This window comes from Strongylocentrotus purpuratus, unplaced genomic scaffold (assembly GCF_000002235.5).
Source record: "Strongylocentrotus purpuratus isolate Spur 01 unplaced genomic scaffold, Spur_5.0 spur5_scaffold_17, whole genome shotgun sequence".
Lineage (NCBI taxonomy): Eukaryota > Metazoa > Echinodermata > Echinoidea > Camarodonta > Strongylocentrotidae > Strongylocentrotus > Strongylocentrotus purpuratus.
Genome location: NW_022145602.1, coordinates 10,741,676 through 10,760,570, shown reverse-complemented (window position 1 = coordinate 10,760,570; position 18,895 = coordinate 10,741,676). Strand labels below are relative to the sequence as shown.

Here is an 18,895-nt window from a genome sequence, read left to right as displayed (position 1 = left end):
CGTTTTTTCTTTAAAAACTATTCATGCTATTGCTATACACAACATTCTAACTTGTTACAGAAATGTAGTCTACAGAATATACTGTATGCGGTGTATGGTAGACCTGCTTTGCCAATCCACCTTTTCCCGTTATATTCATGATATTCCATATATACCCCCCCCCCCTCCTCCTCCCCCCCCCCCCCTCCTCCTCCCCCCCCCCCCATAAAAGTGTGCTCTAATGTTAAATGGAACCCAATTTAACTCAAAAAATAACGACGATTTCAATCTGGAAAGCACTTGGTGCATATGTTTTTCTTTATTTATGATGCATAAACTTGAGAATTTATTTGCTTGGAAGTGGCCAAAATTTAAAAATATTTACATAATTATCATTGATCGAAAACTGGAACAACATGGACGGGCTTTCACACAAGTTGGATACTGAAGTGCTGTCAACTATACTACATAAATGATGACTGGGTCGAGTGACGTCACAGATACGTCATCATCCTCTGAAGACGGAAGAATGGTCACCGTCGAAGAAGCATTTTCTCCCAGAATGCTCTGTACTCCTCAGGTCAGGTATCTCTTCCGGGTAGAGAATGTTGTACCTGTAAATGACAGAATAAACAACTTATCACAATCTTCATCATCATCTTCACCATCCCCACCATCATTATCATCATTACTTGAATAGATGTTGTTGTTTTTATTGTGGTTTTTTAGTAGAAGTAGTAGTAGTAGTAAAGTAGTAGTAGTAGTAGAAGGAGAAGAAGAAGAGGTAGTGGTAATACCTGTATTATTAGGAGTAGTATCAGTATTATTATTATTAGTAGTAGAAGTAGTAGTAGTAGTAGTAGTAGTAGTAGTAGTAGTAGAAGTAGTAGTAGTAGTAGTAGTAGGAGGAGAAGAAGAAGAGGTAGTGGTACTACCTGTATTATTAGGAGTAGTATCAGTATTATTATTAGTAGTAGTAGTAGAAGTAGTAGTAGTAGTAGTAGTAGTAGTAGTATTAGTAGAATCAGTAAAGTAGTAGTGGTGATGGTGGTAGTAGTAGTAGTAGTAGTAGTAGTAGTAGTAGTAGTAATAGTAGTAGTAGTAGTATAATAATTAGTAGTAGTATAGTAGTAGTAGTAGTCGTCGTCGTAATAGTAGTAGTAGTAGTAGCAGTAGTAGTAGTAGTAGTTGTTGTAGTAGTAGTAGTAGTAGTAGTAGTAGTAGTAGTAGTAGTTGTAGTAGTTGTAGTAGTCGTCGTCGTAATAGTAGTGGTAGTAGTAGTATTAGTAGTAGTAGTAGTAGTAGTAGTAGTTGTTGTAGTAGTAGGAAGGAAGTCCAGGGTGCAGACAGTGGCGGATCCAGGGGGGGGGGGTGTAAATTTTCAAATTTACGAGGGCCGAAAAAAAAAAATGTAATCACGTAATCAGTTAATGTGACGTCCTTTTAAGGCACTGCCGGACACGGCCCAGTGCCTTAACACAATGTCACACGCGGCAGTCCACGCTCTTGTCGTGTAAATCGAAAAGTCCCTATTGATTTTTGTTATTCGACGACTATAAGCGTTAAGCCGAGTGATGGCGCGATCCCTTTTCCGCACCGGTTCTCGGGATCGCGCTATCACTCGGCTTCACGCTTATAGTCGGCGACTAAAAAAGATCAATGCAAAGGGGCCAGAATTAGACTGTGGATGGTGGTGAAGGAAGGAATATTGTAAAGAATCTTTGAACTAATGCCAATATCAGATTTATTGTGGGATAGGCTCCTGGTTGGACGAGTAACACGGTGAAGCCTGTCTCGAACTGGGACGGAGAGGGTGCCCTTCATAAGCTTCGAAGAAGGTAGTTAGTCTAGCAATCATTCTCCATTTAGCTAGGCCCCGTTGCACAAAAATTACCATTAATGGTAGCTTTGCCACCAGTGATAACTACCATGGAAACCTTGATATTGATTGGCTGTTGAGTCATGTACCATATAGTAGTTGCAATTGATGGCAAAGTTACCACCAATCGTAATTTTTGTGCAACGGGGTCCATGTGTGCTCCAACCAAGATCTTTCAACATGAAAATAACACTATTGCCTGCCATAGTCATTCTTGACAAATCTGACTCACTTCGTTTCACTGCCTGAATTCAGGAAATAAGGTCCTTGGCAGGAGAATACCAGACTAGTGAACAATATTACAATGATGGTCTGATAATCAAACTATATTCCAAAGATTTGATATCTTCTGTCACTTGTTCAAGTTACGTTTGTCAACGCCTGAAGTTCTGGAACCCCCCCCCCCCTCCCCCCCCCCCCCCTCTCAAAAAATGAAATGGAAGCTCTTATTGAGAATCATGTGAAAGAATATGTTTCGACTAATACGTGATCATACAAATTTTGCCGAGAAACCACCTTCTAATTGATATATTTGGTACATTATTATATCTATTTGATAGATATAACGCACGTGTCGCGCATGTGTCGCGTAGTCCCATATACATCTTTCTGTGTACAGTGCTTGCAACTTTACCAAGACTGGGCCAAATTTCTTATCATTTTGATGATTCCAGAACCTTGCAGTACACCAATACGTATATGCCAGATGATCAACCTTTTCTGATCGATTCCACAACGTTTCTTTCATAATGCAATCGCATGACCATAACTGGTCTTTATCTTTAAGTTTAGGTGTTATTATGGTCAACATGTTTATTCCATTACAACATTTTACGAAGCTTTACTGTACGCACATTATCTACTCCCTTGGGAACATTCTAACCAGGCGCCATTTTACAGACGCTCGCAATGCAACTCTACTCCTGTATTATATGTGATACAGTTTCAGTACTAGTGATTGCAGTACCGTTAAGTTTATATCAATGTAATTTAATAATAATAATAATAATAATAATAATAATAATCTGCGTTTATATAGCGCTTAATAATTCGAAGATGTCTCTAAGCGACAAAAGATTTATAAAGACTAAATTTCATCTGCTAAGTTTTTTTCCCATACCAAGATTAATTGGTCAATATCTTTTTTAAGGATTTCAGCATCCCTATCTGTCATAATAGATCTGGGGGTTGTTTTACCAAGATCCCAAGTTGAACTTAATGCTAAGTTGGACTTAAAAATTATTGAGAGCCATTTGTAGCCTTAAAATTAAATATATTCAAAAGTAAATATTCAAGTATAATAGACTTTTCCTAAATTCCCCAATCCCCAATCAAGAACATGAAATCTCCTTGATAATAGAAAATATGAATGATTTGAATCAACATTTAATGCCTTTGAAAATATCTTTTACAAAATATTTTCAAAGATGCTAACGGCTTTCCATAATTGTAAAGTCCAACTTAAGATAAGTTCAACTTAGGATCTTTGTGAAACATCCCCCTGTATATTACACAGTACTTAGCATGGTTTCTTACCTCTTACGGGCTTCGGTCTTGTACCTAAGGCCGAGTCGATGAGGAGTCCTGGTACCAGAGGGCGTGAGGCATTCCGACAGAGGGGCAGGAGGCAATACCAGTGGGGTGGCAAGGTTGCCTTTCCTGATCATGATCCGCTTAGCAATCTCGTCCTGCCGCTTCCGAACAAGGTCCGAGTAGGGCCGAAGTCCTGGTAACGAGCCGAGCACACCCGAATGCTTCATCGGCAGCATTCGGTAGTCCGGTGGTATTATGAAGGGCTGGTTCTGTTGCATGGGATGGAGCTGTGGGGTGACGCCCCCCGAGTGCAAGGGTCCTTCGCCTCCGCTGGGGAAATGGACAGTGTCTCCTGCAAGGCGGGGGCTCCCTCTATCTGATGTAGGATGAAGACTTGCTAAGGCGGGCGAACCCGACTTCAGCGACGATGGTAGAGGAACCGTCGCGACTGATGATGCCTTTAGGCCAAGAGGCGGTCGAGGAACAAATGCGATATGTTCTCCAATTTTTGAAGACGACAACATCTTCTTCAATGGATCGATGCGACCTTTTGATGTACATTTCCCAGCAGGAAGGTTGGTGATATCCCTCCTCTCGAGGAGCTGCGACCCACGGATATTTTCAATGACCAACGAGGTACTCGGTGGCCAGCATGGACCGGTACCTTGCAAGGCCGGGGAGGCACCAACAGTGCTGCTGTTACCACTTTGCTCCGAGTCTTCACCACCCCTTGCAGAATCTCGGCTGTCCAGAATCTGCACCTGTGGCGTTTCGTTAAAGCTGACGCTGCGTTTGGCCCTAAGAGATTGGGACTTGGATGACTTCGGTAGAATGGTATTGGCCGACTTACTACCGTCGGAAACAAGGATGCTTCGCAACTCTGACGATTCGCCCTGAGAAGCAATCTCCTCCACTTCCTCTTCGTTCTCCTCGTCATTTTCATTCGTTCCCACTGGATCCCTCTCTCCTTCATCCTCTTCTTGTTCGTCCTTCTCCTCTTCGTCAGTACTCCCCTTCCCCGCTTCGTCCCGGTACCTACCTATCAACCCGTCTCCCTCTTCCCTCACCATCTTCACTTCATCCTCTTGTTTCATTGGCAACGAGATACTGCCTAGCACTGAGTCGACAGGAGCAGCTGTATATTGTTGCTGATGAGACATTGAGGTGTCTTGGAAGTGGTCCTTGTAGGTTTGCTGGTAAAGCGAGGTGTGGTATAGATTATGATGCAACCTCCGGAGTGCATCATCATAAGAATTAGTGGTATTCGTCTGTAAGGGAAAGATACAAATGCATAGGATAAGTATCACTAAATTAAGATCATGGTCACCAACTACTGAATCTCTGAACAAACTTCCCGAAGTCCTGGTTACAAACAAGGAGGAGAGTCCTTTACAAAATATACCTGTACTTATTTTTGGCAATCCCTAATAATAATACAAATAAAATAAGTAAATTCTTTTTTCCAGATGTTCATAGAAATAAAAGTAAATCTATGAAAAGGGAATGAATGAATGAATGAATTTATAAGTAGAAAATGAAACAAAAAAAACCAGATAAATTAATAGATGAACAAACTGTTTCTAGTGAACTTACATGATGCAAACGATTTATTTTGCTAATTAAGCGGTAAAGTGAACAGAACATTATTTGTCTGCGGTACGATTGTTGAGCAGGCAAATGTTGTTTGTATCGTTAATGAATGCATATTTATGTTGGGTCCAGGGCCGTGTCCCGATGGAATGTAATTTGCATAGACAGCTCGAACCAGGGCGTGGCATCAATTAGTGTGTAATTGAATCATTCTAGCTCGATCTGTCGACGAGACAACTTTTATTTACAATAAAAGTACGTTGTGTCATGTTATGTTACGACATGACTGTGTTTTATTAAGGTTTTCCAGATTTTGTATGCTCGTTGAGTTTTACATCTGTTTTTTTTTATCCTGGACCATGGTCGGTCCGGTTTCCAGTGAAGGAAACGGTTTCCAGTGAGGGAAACAAGAAGAAATGTTTGTTAAACATTCATACTGAATAAACGACCGGCTCTCAGTAGTCGTTGTCAGGCTATCCCACAATAATTGAAGTGTATTATTGTGTTATTTGTTTGTATTGGGAGTCAAGAGGGATGACAGACGAAATAATATGTGAAGTTATAGGACAGACTGAATTTTTTTTTTTACTTACCAAGTAAGATGCCCGGCCATCAGACTTCGATTCTGTTCAGAAAAAGAATAAAAACCAAGAATGTTAATATAACATTATAAACAAAGGATATGATGATGACGACGACGATGACCATTTCGATGATGATGGTTTCGTGTCTGCGATCCTGAATTAAGTAAGTATAGTAGTGATGGTGGTGTTAAAGGCGACGGCTGTGATAGTGATGGCGGAGATGGTGATGATGATCACGATAATAAATGTAACACCAGGGTAGAGAGTAGCAATTGTAAATAAATGCCTTGCAAAGGACATGAATGTGGGGCGGGACTCGAATTTCGTTTATGTTGAAATACAAACTAGAAGTAGAGGAAAATAAAACTAAGACAACAGATTTGAATATTACTAAGTGGAAGAGGATAATAACTGATTTGCAATCTGCTCTCAAGTAACTAGAGATATGTAATTTGATATGATCTCAAGTAAATATGAGATAAAGTGCTTTGTTATGAATATTTATATACGATTTTATCCGTGATGTTATCTGAATAAAAAAACAAAAACAAAAAAAAAAAAACATTGTGATCCACAGTCCGACGATGCATCAGCTATTATCATCTGATTTGTTTGGTGATAGCCTGGGGAGTCCCATCATAGGCCTAGAATGAGGGGGAAGGGTGGAAAAACCAGGGGCACTTTTCCATAATAATTTAGAAAATACATATTCATCTATTATAAAAGAGGCAAGATCGAGACTGTCTATCAAATGCACTTCTGACATGGTGGTATACAATAAATATTTAAAAGATGGAATTAAATACCAACCTATTTCAGGATTAGGTTTCACCTCCGGGAAAACTTCAAAGATTGAGCGATGTGAATAGTACGGATGGTTCCCAGGCCATTCTGCACGCTGAAGGGGAAAGCTACAAGAAGATCATCAAGAAAGCAATGAGATGGTGATTAGAAATCTGATATTATCGAGGGGTAATAATGATATCGTCCGCTTCATGCGAAATTCTATTATGTATAATACAATGAAACACTACACTGGGACGAAGTCATGTAGAACAAAAGGAAATATTAAATCACGGCAGAGTACCGGTCATGAAACTAATTTGAAACATAAATTATCCTTCAGTAAAATGAACTTTAAAAAAACCTACTTTTAAGTACCTATTTTTCCCAATATCACTTTCCTTCAATGCTTGTTTTTTTTTTTTCTCCATATTTTTCCCTCCACAGGGATTTTATTGATTTTCATTTGAAACACATACAAAAATATATTTCCAAGGTAATTTACATTTATAACATAAATGAAATTGGCTTTTATAAATACAAGTATTGTTGAACTGTTGAGAAAACTAACAAATCAATAATTCATTTCTGACACTCATGGAAAGAAAAACAAATACAGAAAAAATATAATTTTAAGTAAACAAATTCCTGAATTGTAACCATTTTCTTGTGAATTTATTATTTCTACAATTCGAATTTGCAATATACTTTTCGTTTTTGAAGTAATTTATAATCGAAACTCTAATGTTATCAAAGTCGGGCAATTGTTTCTTTATTTTGGAAGTATACACCATCTGTCGCACCACAATCAGTATACAATTCAATGCATAATTATTTGAACCTTTTAAACCAAATAATTTATCTTGTAATGAAAATGTTAATTTATTTCCGGTTCTAGTATTAATCCAGTGTTCTAACCTACCCCAAATATTTTTAACATGCGTACAATCACATAGGAGATGTATAACTGTTTCAATCTGTTCATTACAAAATGTACATTCTTTTCTTGGGACTAAATTCATTTTAAACAGTAGATCGTTTGTATATAATATGCGTTGCATGACTTTAAACTGAAACCATCGTAAGCCCACATCAATGGTACAATTAAATCCAATAGAACAATATGTTTCCCAACTCTTATCATTCAGGTCGAAAATGCATTTCCATTTAAGAAAACTTTTACATAGTCCTTTCCTTCTCTTTAATGAAATTGCATAAATATGTGAACATCCTTTAATACGTTTCATAACAAATGCCATTGTATCTGGGAAAAGAGGTTGTGGCACCTTGTTAAAAATAGTACAATTGTTAAACCCTTGTCTAATTGCATCGCATAATCCACGATAAAAAAGAAAATTTATTTGAATATTATACTTTTCTTGGAAGTGTTCCAGAGAGAAAAAAATCATCATTTTTGTCTAAAATATCATTGACAAAACGAACTCCCTTTTGACACAATTTTTTATTATATATTGAGCTATATTGCCTATTTTAATGTAGTCATTATTCCATAAGGGCTGGCAAGAAATGTTATCACAATGCATGGACAAGAGCGTACTATAAGCCATGAACATATCTTTCCAAAAAAGGTTTTTTGTTTTACCTGCTAGTTCCCGAAAATAATTGTTTCCCATATATAATTTTAAATCTTGCACTTCAGGCAAGAAAGATTGCAAAAGACAGAGGATATTGCTATCCATTGAGCCAATTACTAATCTCTTAATCCAGGAAATTTTTAATGATTGGCAATGTGTGTATATATTTATCATTTTAACCCCTCCGTCTGAGTAACTTTGTGACATTTGATTTCTACTTATTTTATCAGGTTTCTCCCCCCCATATAAATCTATAAAAGTGAGCATTTATATCTTTCAAAAGATTTTCACCAGGATTAGGGAGGGACAAAAAAAGGTAGTTTAATTTGGATACCAACAATGACTTGACGACAGTGCTTCTTCCAAGAACAGTTAAGTATCGCCTTAACCACGATGTCATTTGACTTTTGATTTCTTTAAATTTTTCATTATAATTGTGAATTATCAATTTGGGCAAATCCGTACAAAAGTCTATACCTAAATATCTGAAATAATCATCAAACACCCAATTTAGATTTCTATTCAAAAGAACACCATCTTTCTTGTTTTTAAATCCTCCAATCCAAATCGCATGTGTCTTCTGTATATTAACTTTTAAACCAGACATTGCATTATATTTATCTAAAATGTTTAATGCACTGTTTAATTCCGTTACTGACCCATTCAATGTTAGAAGAGTATCATCTGCATATTGAATTAATTTAAGTTGTCTACCAGGTAAGCTCAAACCAACAATGGAATCGGAATTTCTAAACAAAAGACCTAGTATTTCGGCGCATAATAGAAAGATAAGATCTGACATGGGATCTCCTTGACGACAACCTCGCTCTATTGAAAATCTTGGAGACAGGTGTCCATTGATTAATACACAGGATTGAGCATTTTCATAGAATACATTAACCCATTTTATAATAGACGGACCAAACTTAAAAAAGTGCAATACTTTTCTAATAAAATCATGAGAAATAGAATCAAATGCTTTTTCAAAATCTATAAGCAGCAATAAACCAGGAATGTCATTGATATCAGTATACAGTAATATATCATATAACAAACGGATATTCTCTCCAATGAAGGGCCCTGACATAAAGCCTTTCTGATTTTCATGTATAAGAAAAGGAAGTACGTTCTTTAATCTGTTTGCTATACAAGCGGAACCTAATTTATACACCACGTTCAATAAAGATATGGGTCTCCAATTTTTCAAATAATGTCTATCTTTTTTTCCTTTGGGAATTAAAGAGATGACTCCTAATTTCTGTGTATAGGACATTCCTGATGAATATGCAGAATTCAAATATCTCACTAAAAATATGTGTAATTCTTTCCAAAAATGTTTGAAAAATTCGACGGTGTATCCATCTAAACCAGGTGATTTATTATTTTTCATATTTATAAGTGCTTGATGAACTTCATCAATGGAGAGTTCTCCTTCGAGCTTCTGTGACATTGAAGCGGTTAATTTACTTATATCAGGATTATTTAATATTGTATTTAAGTCTACATCACCAACAGGATTATTTGCATACAATTTAGAGTAGAATAATACAATTTCTGATATAATATCATCATGCGATGTTATCTCCTTGTTTTCAGTAGTGACCAATTTGCATATACGTTTATTCACAGCATTTCTTTTTTCTAAATTCAAAAAATATTTCGATGGTTTCTCGCCATATTCCATCCATTTAATTTTAGACCTCATCTTTATTCCTTCCATTTTTTCTTTTCTTAATTGATTCTAATTGAACTTTCTTTTCATTTAATATAACTAAAGCTCTATTTTTGTCCGTTTTTGATATCAATGCTTTCTCCAAATCTGTAATTTCTTTCTCTAAATCATATTCTAAATTTATCAATCTTGTTTTCTTTCTGGCTGCGTATGAAATTGTTTCACCTCTAATTATGGTCAACAACGTATCAAAAAATAACTGATCATTTACAGTAAATTCATATTGTGTATCTTGTCCATCTACCTCAAATCTAGGGACTGAATAGGTCTCAATCGTTTGTTGAATGACATCTTTAATTTTTTCCACATAACTATCATCCCTTAACAACGAATTATTGAATTTCCAGTAACCTCGACCTACCCTACAATGATTTAAATTCAAAGATAACTTGACCAGGGAATGATCGGATCTGTACCCAGGTAAAATCTCTATTTTATTAACGAGTGACAGTAGCTCGGTGGAGACCAAAAAATAATCCAATCTAGCCGCCTTAAAGGGAGTAGGTTGACGCCATGTAAACATTTTTTCCAGGACATGTAATTCTCTCCATGGGTCTATCAAATCTAAATCATTCTTCATTTGATCGACTTTTTTCTTGGCATTAGGATTATTAAGACGAATATAATTATATGTATCTTTATCAAAATCTTGAACCAAGTTCCAATCTCCGCATAAAATTGTTAATGAATTATCAAAATCCAAAGCAAGTCTTTCAATATCTGCATAAAAACTGACACTATCGTGATTAGGACCATACAAGGATATTAATGTTATGTCATAGCTATATATCTGTAGGTCTAACGCAACAAAATTCCCTTCTTTTGATCGCTCAATCTTATTTACATTAAATTGCACCCCTTCCCCTAACAAAATAGCAACACCTCTGGCATTTGACGCTTTATGGCTGAAAAAACAACTATCTCCCCAAAATCGTTTTATAGAAACTTCTTCTTCAGCTACAAAATGTGTATCTTGCAAGCAACATATTTGGAACTTTTTTTAACTTAACAAATTCTAAAACATCATTTCTTTTTTCGCGATTTCCCAAACCTCGACAGTTCAAAGAAACGATACTAAAATTAGCCATTGAATATCAAATTTACCGCGGTACTATGAAAATCAAATCCTGTGGAGTTTTTCTTTTGTAACATCAAACAAATAACATTGACTACACTATGCGCTAGTCCACCGACACAACTTATACTGCAACACCTATGACAATTACAGCGATGTCTAGCACAAACGAAACTACAAAACAAAAACACATATGTCTCTGTTAGCGAGACAAGACGCAATACCAAGAAAGCCACAGGTGACCACATATTTGCTGTGGATCCCCGAAACCCCACCAATCCAAATAAGAGGGAAAATGTATCAAACGTTTCTCCCTTGAAAAGAAGGCACACCGGCTTAAATCAAACACAATCCTGCTGATTGTATGATGTCATGTATACACTTAATTATTTTACATATTTACAAATGTGCGACCTCCGATGATTCACACGGGTAACCTAAACACACACTCCCCTTTCACAGAAGAGGTCAAATATAATAAAAAGATCGATGGCTTGACCGTAGTACTTTTGCGGAAACGACTAGCCCTTGATCATAGTCTTAATTTGTATCATACATGTATATACATTGCTATATGATATTTCTTTAACATGGCTTTGGATAACAAGATATAAATATATAAATAAAGATATATCAAATATTAACCTCCGTATTCGGATTTATAATGATTATCAACGTATTTAAAATTATAAAGTGGAACTGCTTCTTAGAATTAAAGAACAAGAAAACTGTATGATCTCTTGCATTTCATAAGTCTCACATCAATATTCTGATATCTTCAAAAAAAGGATTAATCTATGTAGAACACGTTGCTTTCATATGATTAAAACTACTGATTAAATAACGTCTTCTCTTTGAAAGAGACAGCAATTTTTTATTTTAAAAAGAACCAATTTCTCTTCGTACCTTCTTCCCGGAGATACAAGAGAACAAAACATTCAGCTTCGTTCAAGAAGATTTGTCATTTTTCTTATATGCATCCGCAATAACAAGGAAAAAGATCATTAAAACTGCTCTTATATCTATTCTTATTACATGTAAGTCTTTAGCAGATTATGTAATAGACATACACTAGTACTCAACACCAGTTTTTAGGCATCCAGCCAAAAGCAACATCAATAAGTACGAAAGTTGTATAATATAACACGAGCAAACGATAGGTACTTTTTTATGATCTTGATCTATGTCACAGAAATTGCTGATTGTTTTACTTTACGCTGATATATTGATTACATTTTAAAATCAAAGATATATCAAATTTAAACACCCATATTCAGATTTGCAATACTTGTTACCTTATTTGAAATTTTACAGTATTACTGTTGCTTCACAGCATGAAAGAGAAATAAATTTATATGATCTCATATCTTTCCAAAATATCTATATATCATCACTAACAACAAGAATAGTGATGTATCGATATACATCGCCTTTTCTACGAAAGAACCAATTCAATGAATTAAATGAATAAAGTCAGTTCTTTCAGCACTGACGAACAAGCAATTCTGTATTTACTTTTAAAATGAAAAATAAAAATCCAGAGAATTCAAATTCTTGACTGTCATTTTGTATAGTATTCTCAAATAAGGACAAGGTATTATTCATTTCCCCAGTGTCGTGGGTGATTGACATTAAATGCTAAGTCGTCCTATAAGATTCAATTGAAGGTTACCGCCTCACAAGTCATAGGTACTCGAAATCCCGTTCATATTTATAACAGGAAACAAACAAAAAAACGCACAAAACCGATTCAGTGTACACATCATTAATATTTACTTCTTATGTACTCGTCTCCAGGTATTTCGAGCTGGCATACATTATGTAGAACAAATAGACACCTGTCTATTTTCTTTTTTGAGGAAGACTTTTTCCGATTTATTTTCTCCGAAGGCAAAAACAAACAAAAAAAAAAACAAACAAAAATCGATCCTTAGCCTCCTAGCATTATGGCTCATGTAAGTCCTCATTTCAGGACAGTTTCGTTAATCTTACAAAGTCGAAATGTAAGGTGTTTTCGTTCCTTCAGTAAATTCTGTTTGAAATACTTGTTGATGTGTTTGTAATTTTCGTGTGTGTTTTTTTTTTTTTTTTTTTTTTTTTCTTTGGGGGGGGGGGGGGTTGATATTTTAAAAACAGAATATCAATTCTATATCAAATAAATTTCTTATCGGTTATTTACTTTTATATCCTGCATCAAAAATTTGTTGGCTTTTGATTGGTTGAGAGCTCGTCACATGACCAAAAATATTTGAGCTATTTTTAGAAAGTACTATATGAGAGTACTATTTTGGTTTACTATTTGGGAGTTGGAAAAAAAATGTGATTTTTTTTTTTTTTTTTTTTTGGGGGGGGGGGGGGGGGAATCGGTTTTTTTTTGGTTTTTTAAATCCTAATTTAATGAAAACAAAATATTCTAAACCTTTTTAGATAAAAATTGACATTTTTTTGTTCTAAATTTGTTTTCTTCCCCCAATTTTTTTTTTTTTTTTTTTTTTTTTTTTTTTTTTATAAAATAAATTTTTGATTGCAGGATATGAAACAAATATACCAAGCCTCAAATAGAGGTACTGGTTAAAATTATGGGCCTTGGCTACTCCAGAAGTACCATTTGCTTCGGGGCTGCGCCCCTCAGCAAATAGTACTATTGGAGTCACCTCTTGCGCATAGTTTTAACCAGAACCTCTCAAGGCAGTGTATATTTGTATATTATTTAGGTGAAGTTGTTAATGGGAACTAGAAGTTAACACAAGTGCTAGTCGAGCCTATAGTTCCATTCTTTGGCAATAATTTTAATTTAAAAAAAACTTGTTAATACATGAATGTAAAACTTGTTTGTTAGATTTATTGGAATTAATTTCCGTTCTTATGTCATTTCCTACTGGAACCGGGTGGTTCCTGTGTCGAACCTACAGGGAATATGACAATGCAGTAGTCAATGGGTTAAAGGTAAAGACCAGTATTGGAAACGCCCCAATTTTAAAAAATGAAATGGAAGCTCTTATTACCAATCATGTGAAAGAATATGTTTTGACTAATACCTGATGATAAAAATTGTGCCGGGGAAACCGCCTACTAATTGATATATTTGGTAAATTAGTTTATCTATTGGTATGTGAGAGATAAACGCACGTGTGCGTATAGTCCCATATACATCTTTCTGTGTACAGTACTTGTAACTTACGAAGACTGGGCCAAATTTCTTATCATTTTGATGATTCCAGAACCTTGCAGTACACACCAATACTTATGCTAGATGATCAACCTTTTCTGATCGATTCCACAACGTTTCTTTCACAATGCAATTGCATGACCAGAACTCAACTTGATCTTTAATATTAGGGACCTTTAGATTTACACGACTAGAGCGTGGACTGCCGCGTGTGACATTGTGTTAAGGCACTGGGCCGTGCCCGGCAGTGCCTTAAAAGGACGTCACATTACCTTTAAAGGATGTCACACCTGGCGGTCCACGTTCTCGTCGTGTAAATCTAAAAGTCCCTAATCATTGCATGTTAGCCCTTACTTGATCAAAGGAGTTCTGAATTACGATTACGATTCCGAGGAGGCGCGATGGCTCAGTGAAATAGCAGTGGTCTCGTGACCGGGAGGTCCTGGGTTCGAAACCAAGTCGATGCGCTAGTGTCTTTTTGTAAGGCATTAATACAATACAATACAATAAAGTCATTTATATAGCGCTCTTACAAACTAACTGTTGTTTCACAGCGCTTTACATAAAAGTTATCAAAAAATCTATTGTTGATCATGGTCAAAGAGGAGAGTTTTGAGACATTTTCGAAAGTCCCTCAGGAAGAGGTCTTAAAGCCGTCGGTCCCCTGGTTGTTTACTTACACGCATACACGTGCTTTATTAGCAGTCGGGTAAAACAAACCAACAAAAAACGATTCGAAAATATAAAAAAAACTTACTTGCTGAGTCTGGCCGTCAAGGGAGCTGATAGCCTGTAAAATTGAAATAAAAATAAAAAAGAATGATATGTAAACATATAAGCTAAAGAGAGGAAAAGGCTCATTGATATAGTGCAGGTTATAAACAAAACAATTATCAATACTGCACTTAACACAAAGCAGGCCTATCCGTGTTATTACTCCGATATGATCTGAGCTAGCATGATCATGCACTGGAGTATCCCAAGCGGTTCATATCCATTTACCGCACCTGGATGGAGAGTGGCAATTGTGCATTAATGTCTTGCCGAATGACGTCATTGATGTGGCAAGGATATAAACTCCGTATACTTTCTGATACACAGTCCATTGACTAATTGCCCGCTTTAAAGACCACAGCACCTCAATGTCTTTGAGAACGGTTTTTATGAAAACTTCAAGCCATACATGAGAATTGCTTTTCAGAGATATACGCCATCATCCTTACAATAAATTGAATGCTCTGAATCATATTCATAATTCATATTTTTATAATTATTCTGCGAAATAATATTTACCTCTCATCGTTGATTCGACAGCCACTTTTGTTCAGGTCGGTCACTCTGTGCGGCTGATCATACGTCGCACTGTGGAAATATTATATAGGGGCGGGGTATGAGAAATTGACACAAGAACATAATCATTTAATCATGGAAGACATCGGTACGAATCTATTTTTTACAAGCTTTTCTTTTTTATTAGTTTTCGTCAAATTCCACTATCAAATTAATTTTTCGTGCAAAAGCTGTTAAATAACTCGATCAATAACTAAAAGTGTGACAGGTATTTAATTTCCTTTTATGTGATTATCATTTACAAAGAATTGTTATATATTGCAGATGTGAATGAGTGAATGATTGTAATAAAAATAGCACTATGAACACGACGGACAAAGAAAGAGGACAAAATATACAGTTCCTCAGGAAGAGAAAGGAATATCCCTTCCCTGATATTGTGTAAAAATGTGTGGAACAGGTGTCACAAGCATAATCACCTGTTCTACCCATTTTTACATAATAGCAGTAAAGGGATGTTCTTTTGTCTACCACAGCAATTGTTGAGGGTAGAATGAGGAACTGTATATTTTGTACTCTTTCTTTGTCCGTCATGTCCATAGTGTAGACAGAAACAGCAGGAATCCAGACTTACGCTTTTGTGACCCCACTCCCATAATGCCTGTGACTTCGGCTGACGGAAAGATCTCGGACTCGCTGTTGCCCCTGGAAGGGATGCCCTCCAATTCCACCGTACTCTGTGAGCTTCTCTCCCCAGTACTTCCCGCCTAGTGAAGGCACCGCTTGCTGATGTTCCCTGCATGAATTGAAGAGGGAAATGTCATGTAAGATTGTTGATATTTTGTAGATAAAGAATATGAGGTGTTGATTCATGAAGATGATCCATGTTTTTCATAAATGTGTCAGTACCCAAGGTGGCGTAAAAGTCCTGACATGAAAAGTTAGGGATTGAGGCATAATGGCCTTAACCAGTGACGTTTTCATCATCATCAACATCACCATCACCACATCCTCATCATAATCATCACCATCACTATTATCACCATCATCATTGTTATAGGAGGCGCGAAGGCTCAGTTGGTAGAGCAGTGGTCTCGTAATCCGGTGACCCGGGTTCGAAACCAAGGCGATGCGGTAGTGCCCTCTGGTAAGGCATTAATCCTCATTACCAGGTCTATCGGAGAGGACCTCAAGCAGTCGGTCCTCTGGTTGCTTACTAACAAGCATTTATACTTTCTTAGCAGTCAGGTAAAATAACAACCACTACCACGTGCATAATCACCTTTACAACTATCACTGTCATCATCACCATCATCATTACCATCCTCGTCATTGACATCATCACTATCATCACCATTCATATCACCATTACCTTTACTAAGTACATGTATCACCATCATCATCACCACCATCATCATCACCATCATCACCATCAACATTATCAAAATCACCTTTAAAACTATCATCTTCACCACCATCACCATAATCACCATTAACATCTCCATCACTATTATCATTACGATCATCATCACCATACTCATCAATGTCACCAACATCATCATTATTACTATCACCATCATCACCACCACCATCATCATTATAATCATCTTCACAACTACCACCATCTTCATCACCACCATCCTCATAACCCTAACCCTAACCCTAATACACCAACATCATCATCATACTCATCATCATCTCCATCAGCATTAATTATAATCATCTCCCCAACTACCACCACCATCACCACCAACCTCATCACTACCACCAACATCATCATAATCATCATCAACTATTATAATCACCATCATCATTATAATCATCTTCACAACTATCACCATCACCGTCATCATCGTTATCGTTATATTCACCACAACTATCACCATCACTATATCATTATCATTATCCTCATCACCACCACGACCAATCATCACCGCCGATATATGTTTTAAGTTCAACTGCTTGCCCTTGCACTTTGCGACCATTATCGATGAACTTGATCACCTCGACCATTCTCTTTCATATTGAAGCAAAGTCAATCTAGTAACAAGAGCAAAGTAGTAGCTACCAATGTCACCAACGTGTGTATCGGGTTTTTTTTTTTTTTTTTTTTTTTACAGACGTGTATCAATCAGATATGATTATTTACGTCTGGGGACCGACCTTTAAACGTCACCATCCGAAAGACGTGACTCAGTTTCGAACCTGAGTCCTCGCCTGAATCAGTTTGTAACTTCCACTGTTAGCTGGCTTACAGGCGCACGCCCCAACGCCTAGTTTTGTTAATCTTATGTTATTAATCATGTGAAGTTTAGACAAATTAATCGTGAACAAAATCAGAATAAAAATGCAAAGTTTACCATTTTCTTCGCTGCAGTGCCTGGATAGTCTCCAGCATCGTCATGGATGCCATGGTGTGAGATGCACTAAGATTGCCAACAGACGACAAAGAAATACTCCCTTAAAGCCATCAAAACCTTGCGTTTACCCCCATCAGCGTTGTCGTGTTCTTATGTTTCTGACGGAGGACATACAATCCTATGAGGTCGAAATTAGTAATAATTTCACCCCTAAAACCACAGCTCAAATCGGCAACACATCATCGTAATTTTGCGGGATGATGAAATTAACGATTAACTCCTAAACATAACAGTTTCCTTTGAGCATATCGCATGCAGCTACCAATGACAATCATTCAATGAGAGTGAAATTCCTTCGGGATAATTATCACCATTTCCTTCAGAACCGGCATCTCCAGTGTTTACAATTTTTAAAGACGATTTCTCGCTCCAAAATCATGCAACGTGACAATTAGATTTGTATATAATATTTAAGGGGAATGAACTACTTTCCCCCAAGAACGTGTATGGATTCCAGAGATATTATCGTCTGTCCTTGGCTCCACACAGGACAGAGAAATGTCATTAACCAGAGACGAAGTTTAGCTCAGGATTGCGAGACCATTCCAAACTTTGATCATCATTTTCCCAACAACATTACCAAAGGACGGTAAAAATGGCTGACGTCTTTGATTCAGGTATACGGAGCGAGAAATATGGACGACTGTCCTTCTGTACAATTAAAAAAAGATCCAGAGGCGGGTTTCAGGACTGGTCAGAAACAGATAAAGAACAGCACCACTCCAAACATGCTGAACTGACAATAAAGACTGTGAAAAAGCTGACGTCTTTGATTTGGATACAGAGCAAGAATCGCCTGACGACTCCGTTTGTCGAAACAAGAGCCACAGAACGCGTTTTTAGCTCTGAATCTGATAAAAAGCCGCAACTTGAAATAAAGAGGTATATAAGATGGCCGAAGTGTTAGATTCACAGAGAGAGAGAGAGAGAGATCGAAACAATATTGATGAATTTCCTTTGTCAAAAGAATAAGAAATAAAGTAAATCGATGCTATCCTCTCATCTGGGTAGCCCCTTTATGTTTAATGCACCACTGAAATATCGATCAAAAGCTAGCCTATTCTAAAAAAAAAGAAGAAGCTGTTTTTCAAATAAAGTTTGATTTCTTTGTTGATAATACTATTAATGTCACTTATGAGTAAAGCTAATCATGGTAGCGAATCATCAGAGAAGCGATCATAATCGGGAGTTTTGTGGAGTTTTTGTTTCCATTACATACGTTAGCATGCTCAGATTCAATGAGTTAAAAGTATGTTTTTTTTTAAC

General features: G+C 36.6%; 1 protein-coding gene across 1 annotated transcript; it reads right to left on the bottom strand.

Annotated features, from left to right (window-relative positions):
- Positions 1-203: 203 nt before the first annotated feature.
- LOC100888614 lies at positions 204-17,848 on the bottom strand. The gene is made up of 8 exons (XM_030988672.1): positions 17,570-17,848; positions 15,844-16,005; positions 15,213-15,281; positions 14,677-14,709; positions 6,376-6,476; positions 5,575-5,606; positions 3,395-4,659; positions 204-593 (listed from the first exon to the last, which is right to left on the bottom strand). Exons 1-8 carry the CDS (start codon positions 17,620-17,622, stop codon positions 488-490), a joined length of 1,821 nt encoding a protein of 606 aa, XP_030844532.1. The 5' UTR covers positions 17,623-17,848; the 3' UTR covers positions 204-487.
- Positions 17,849-18,895: the final 1,047 nt, after the last annotated feature.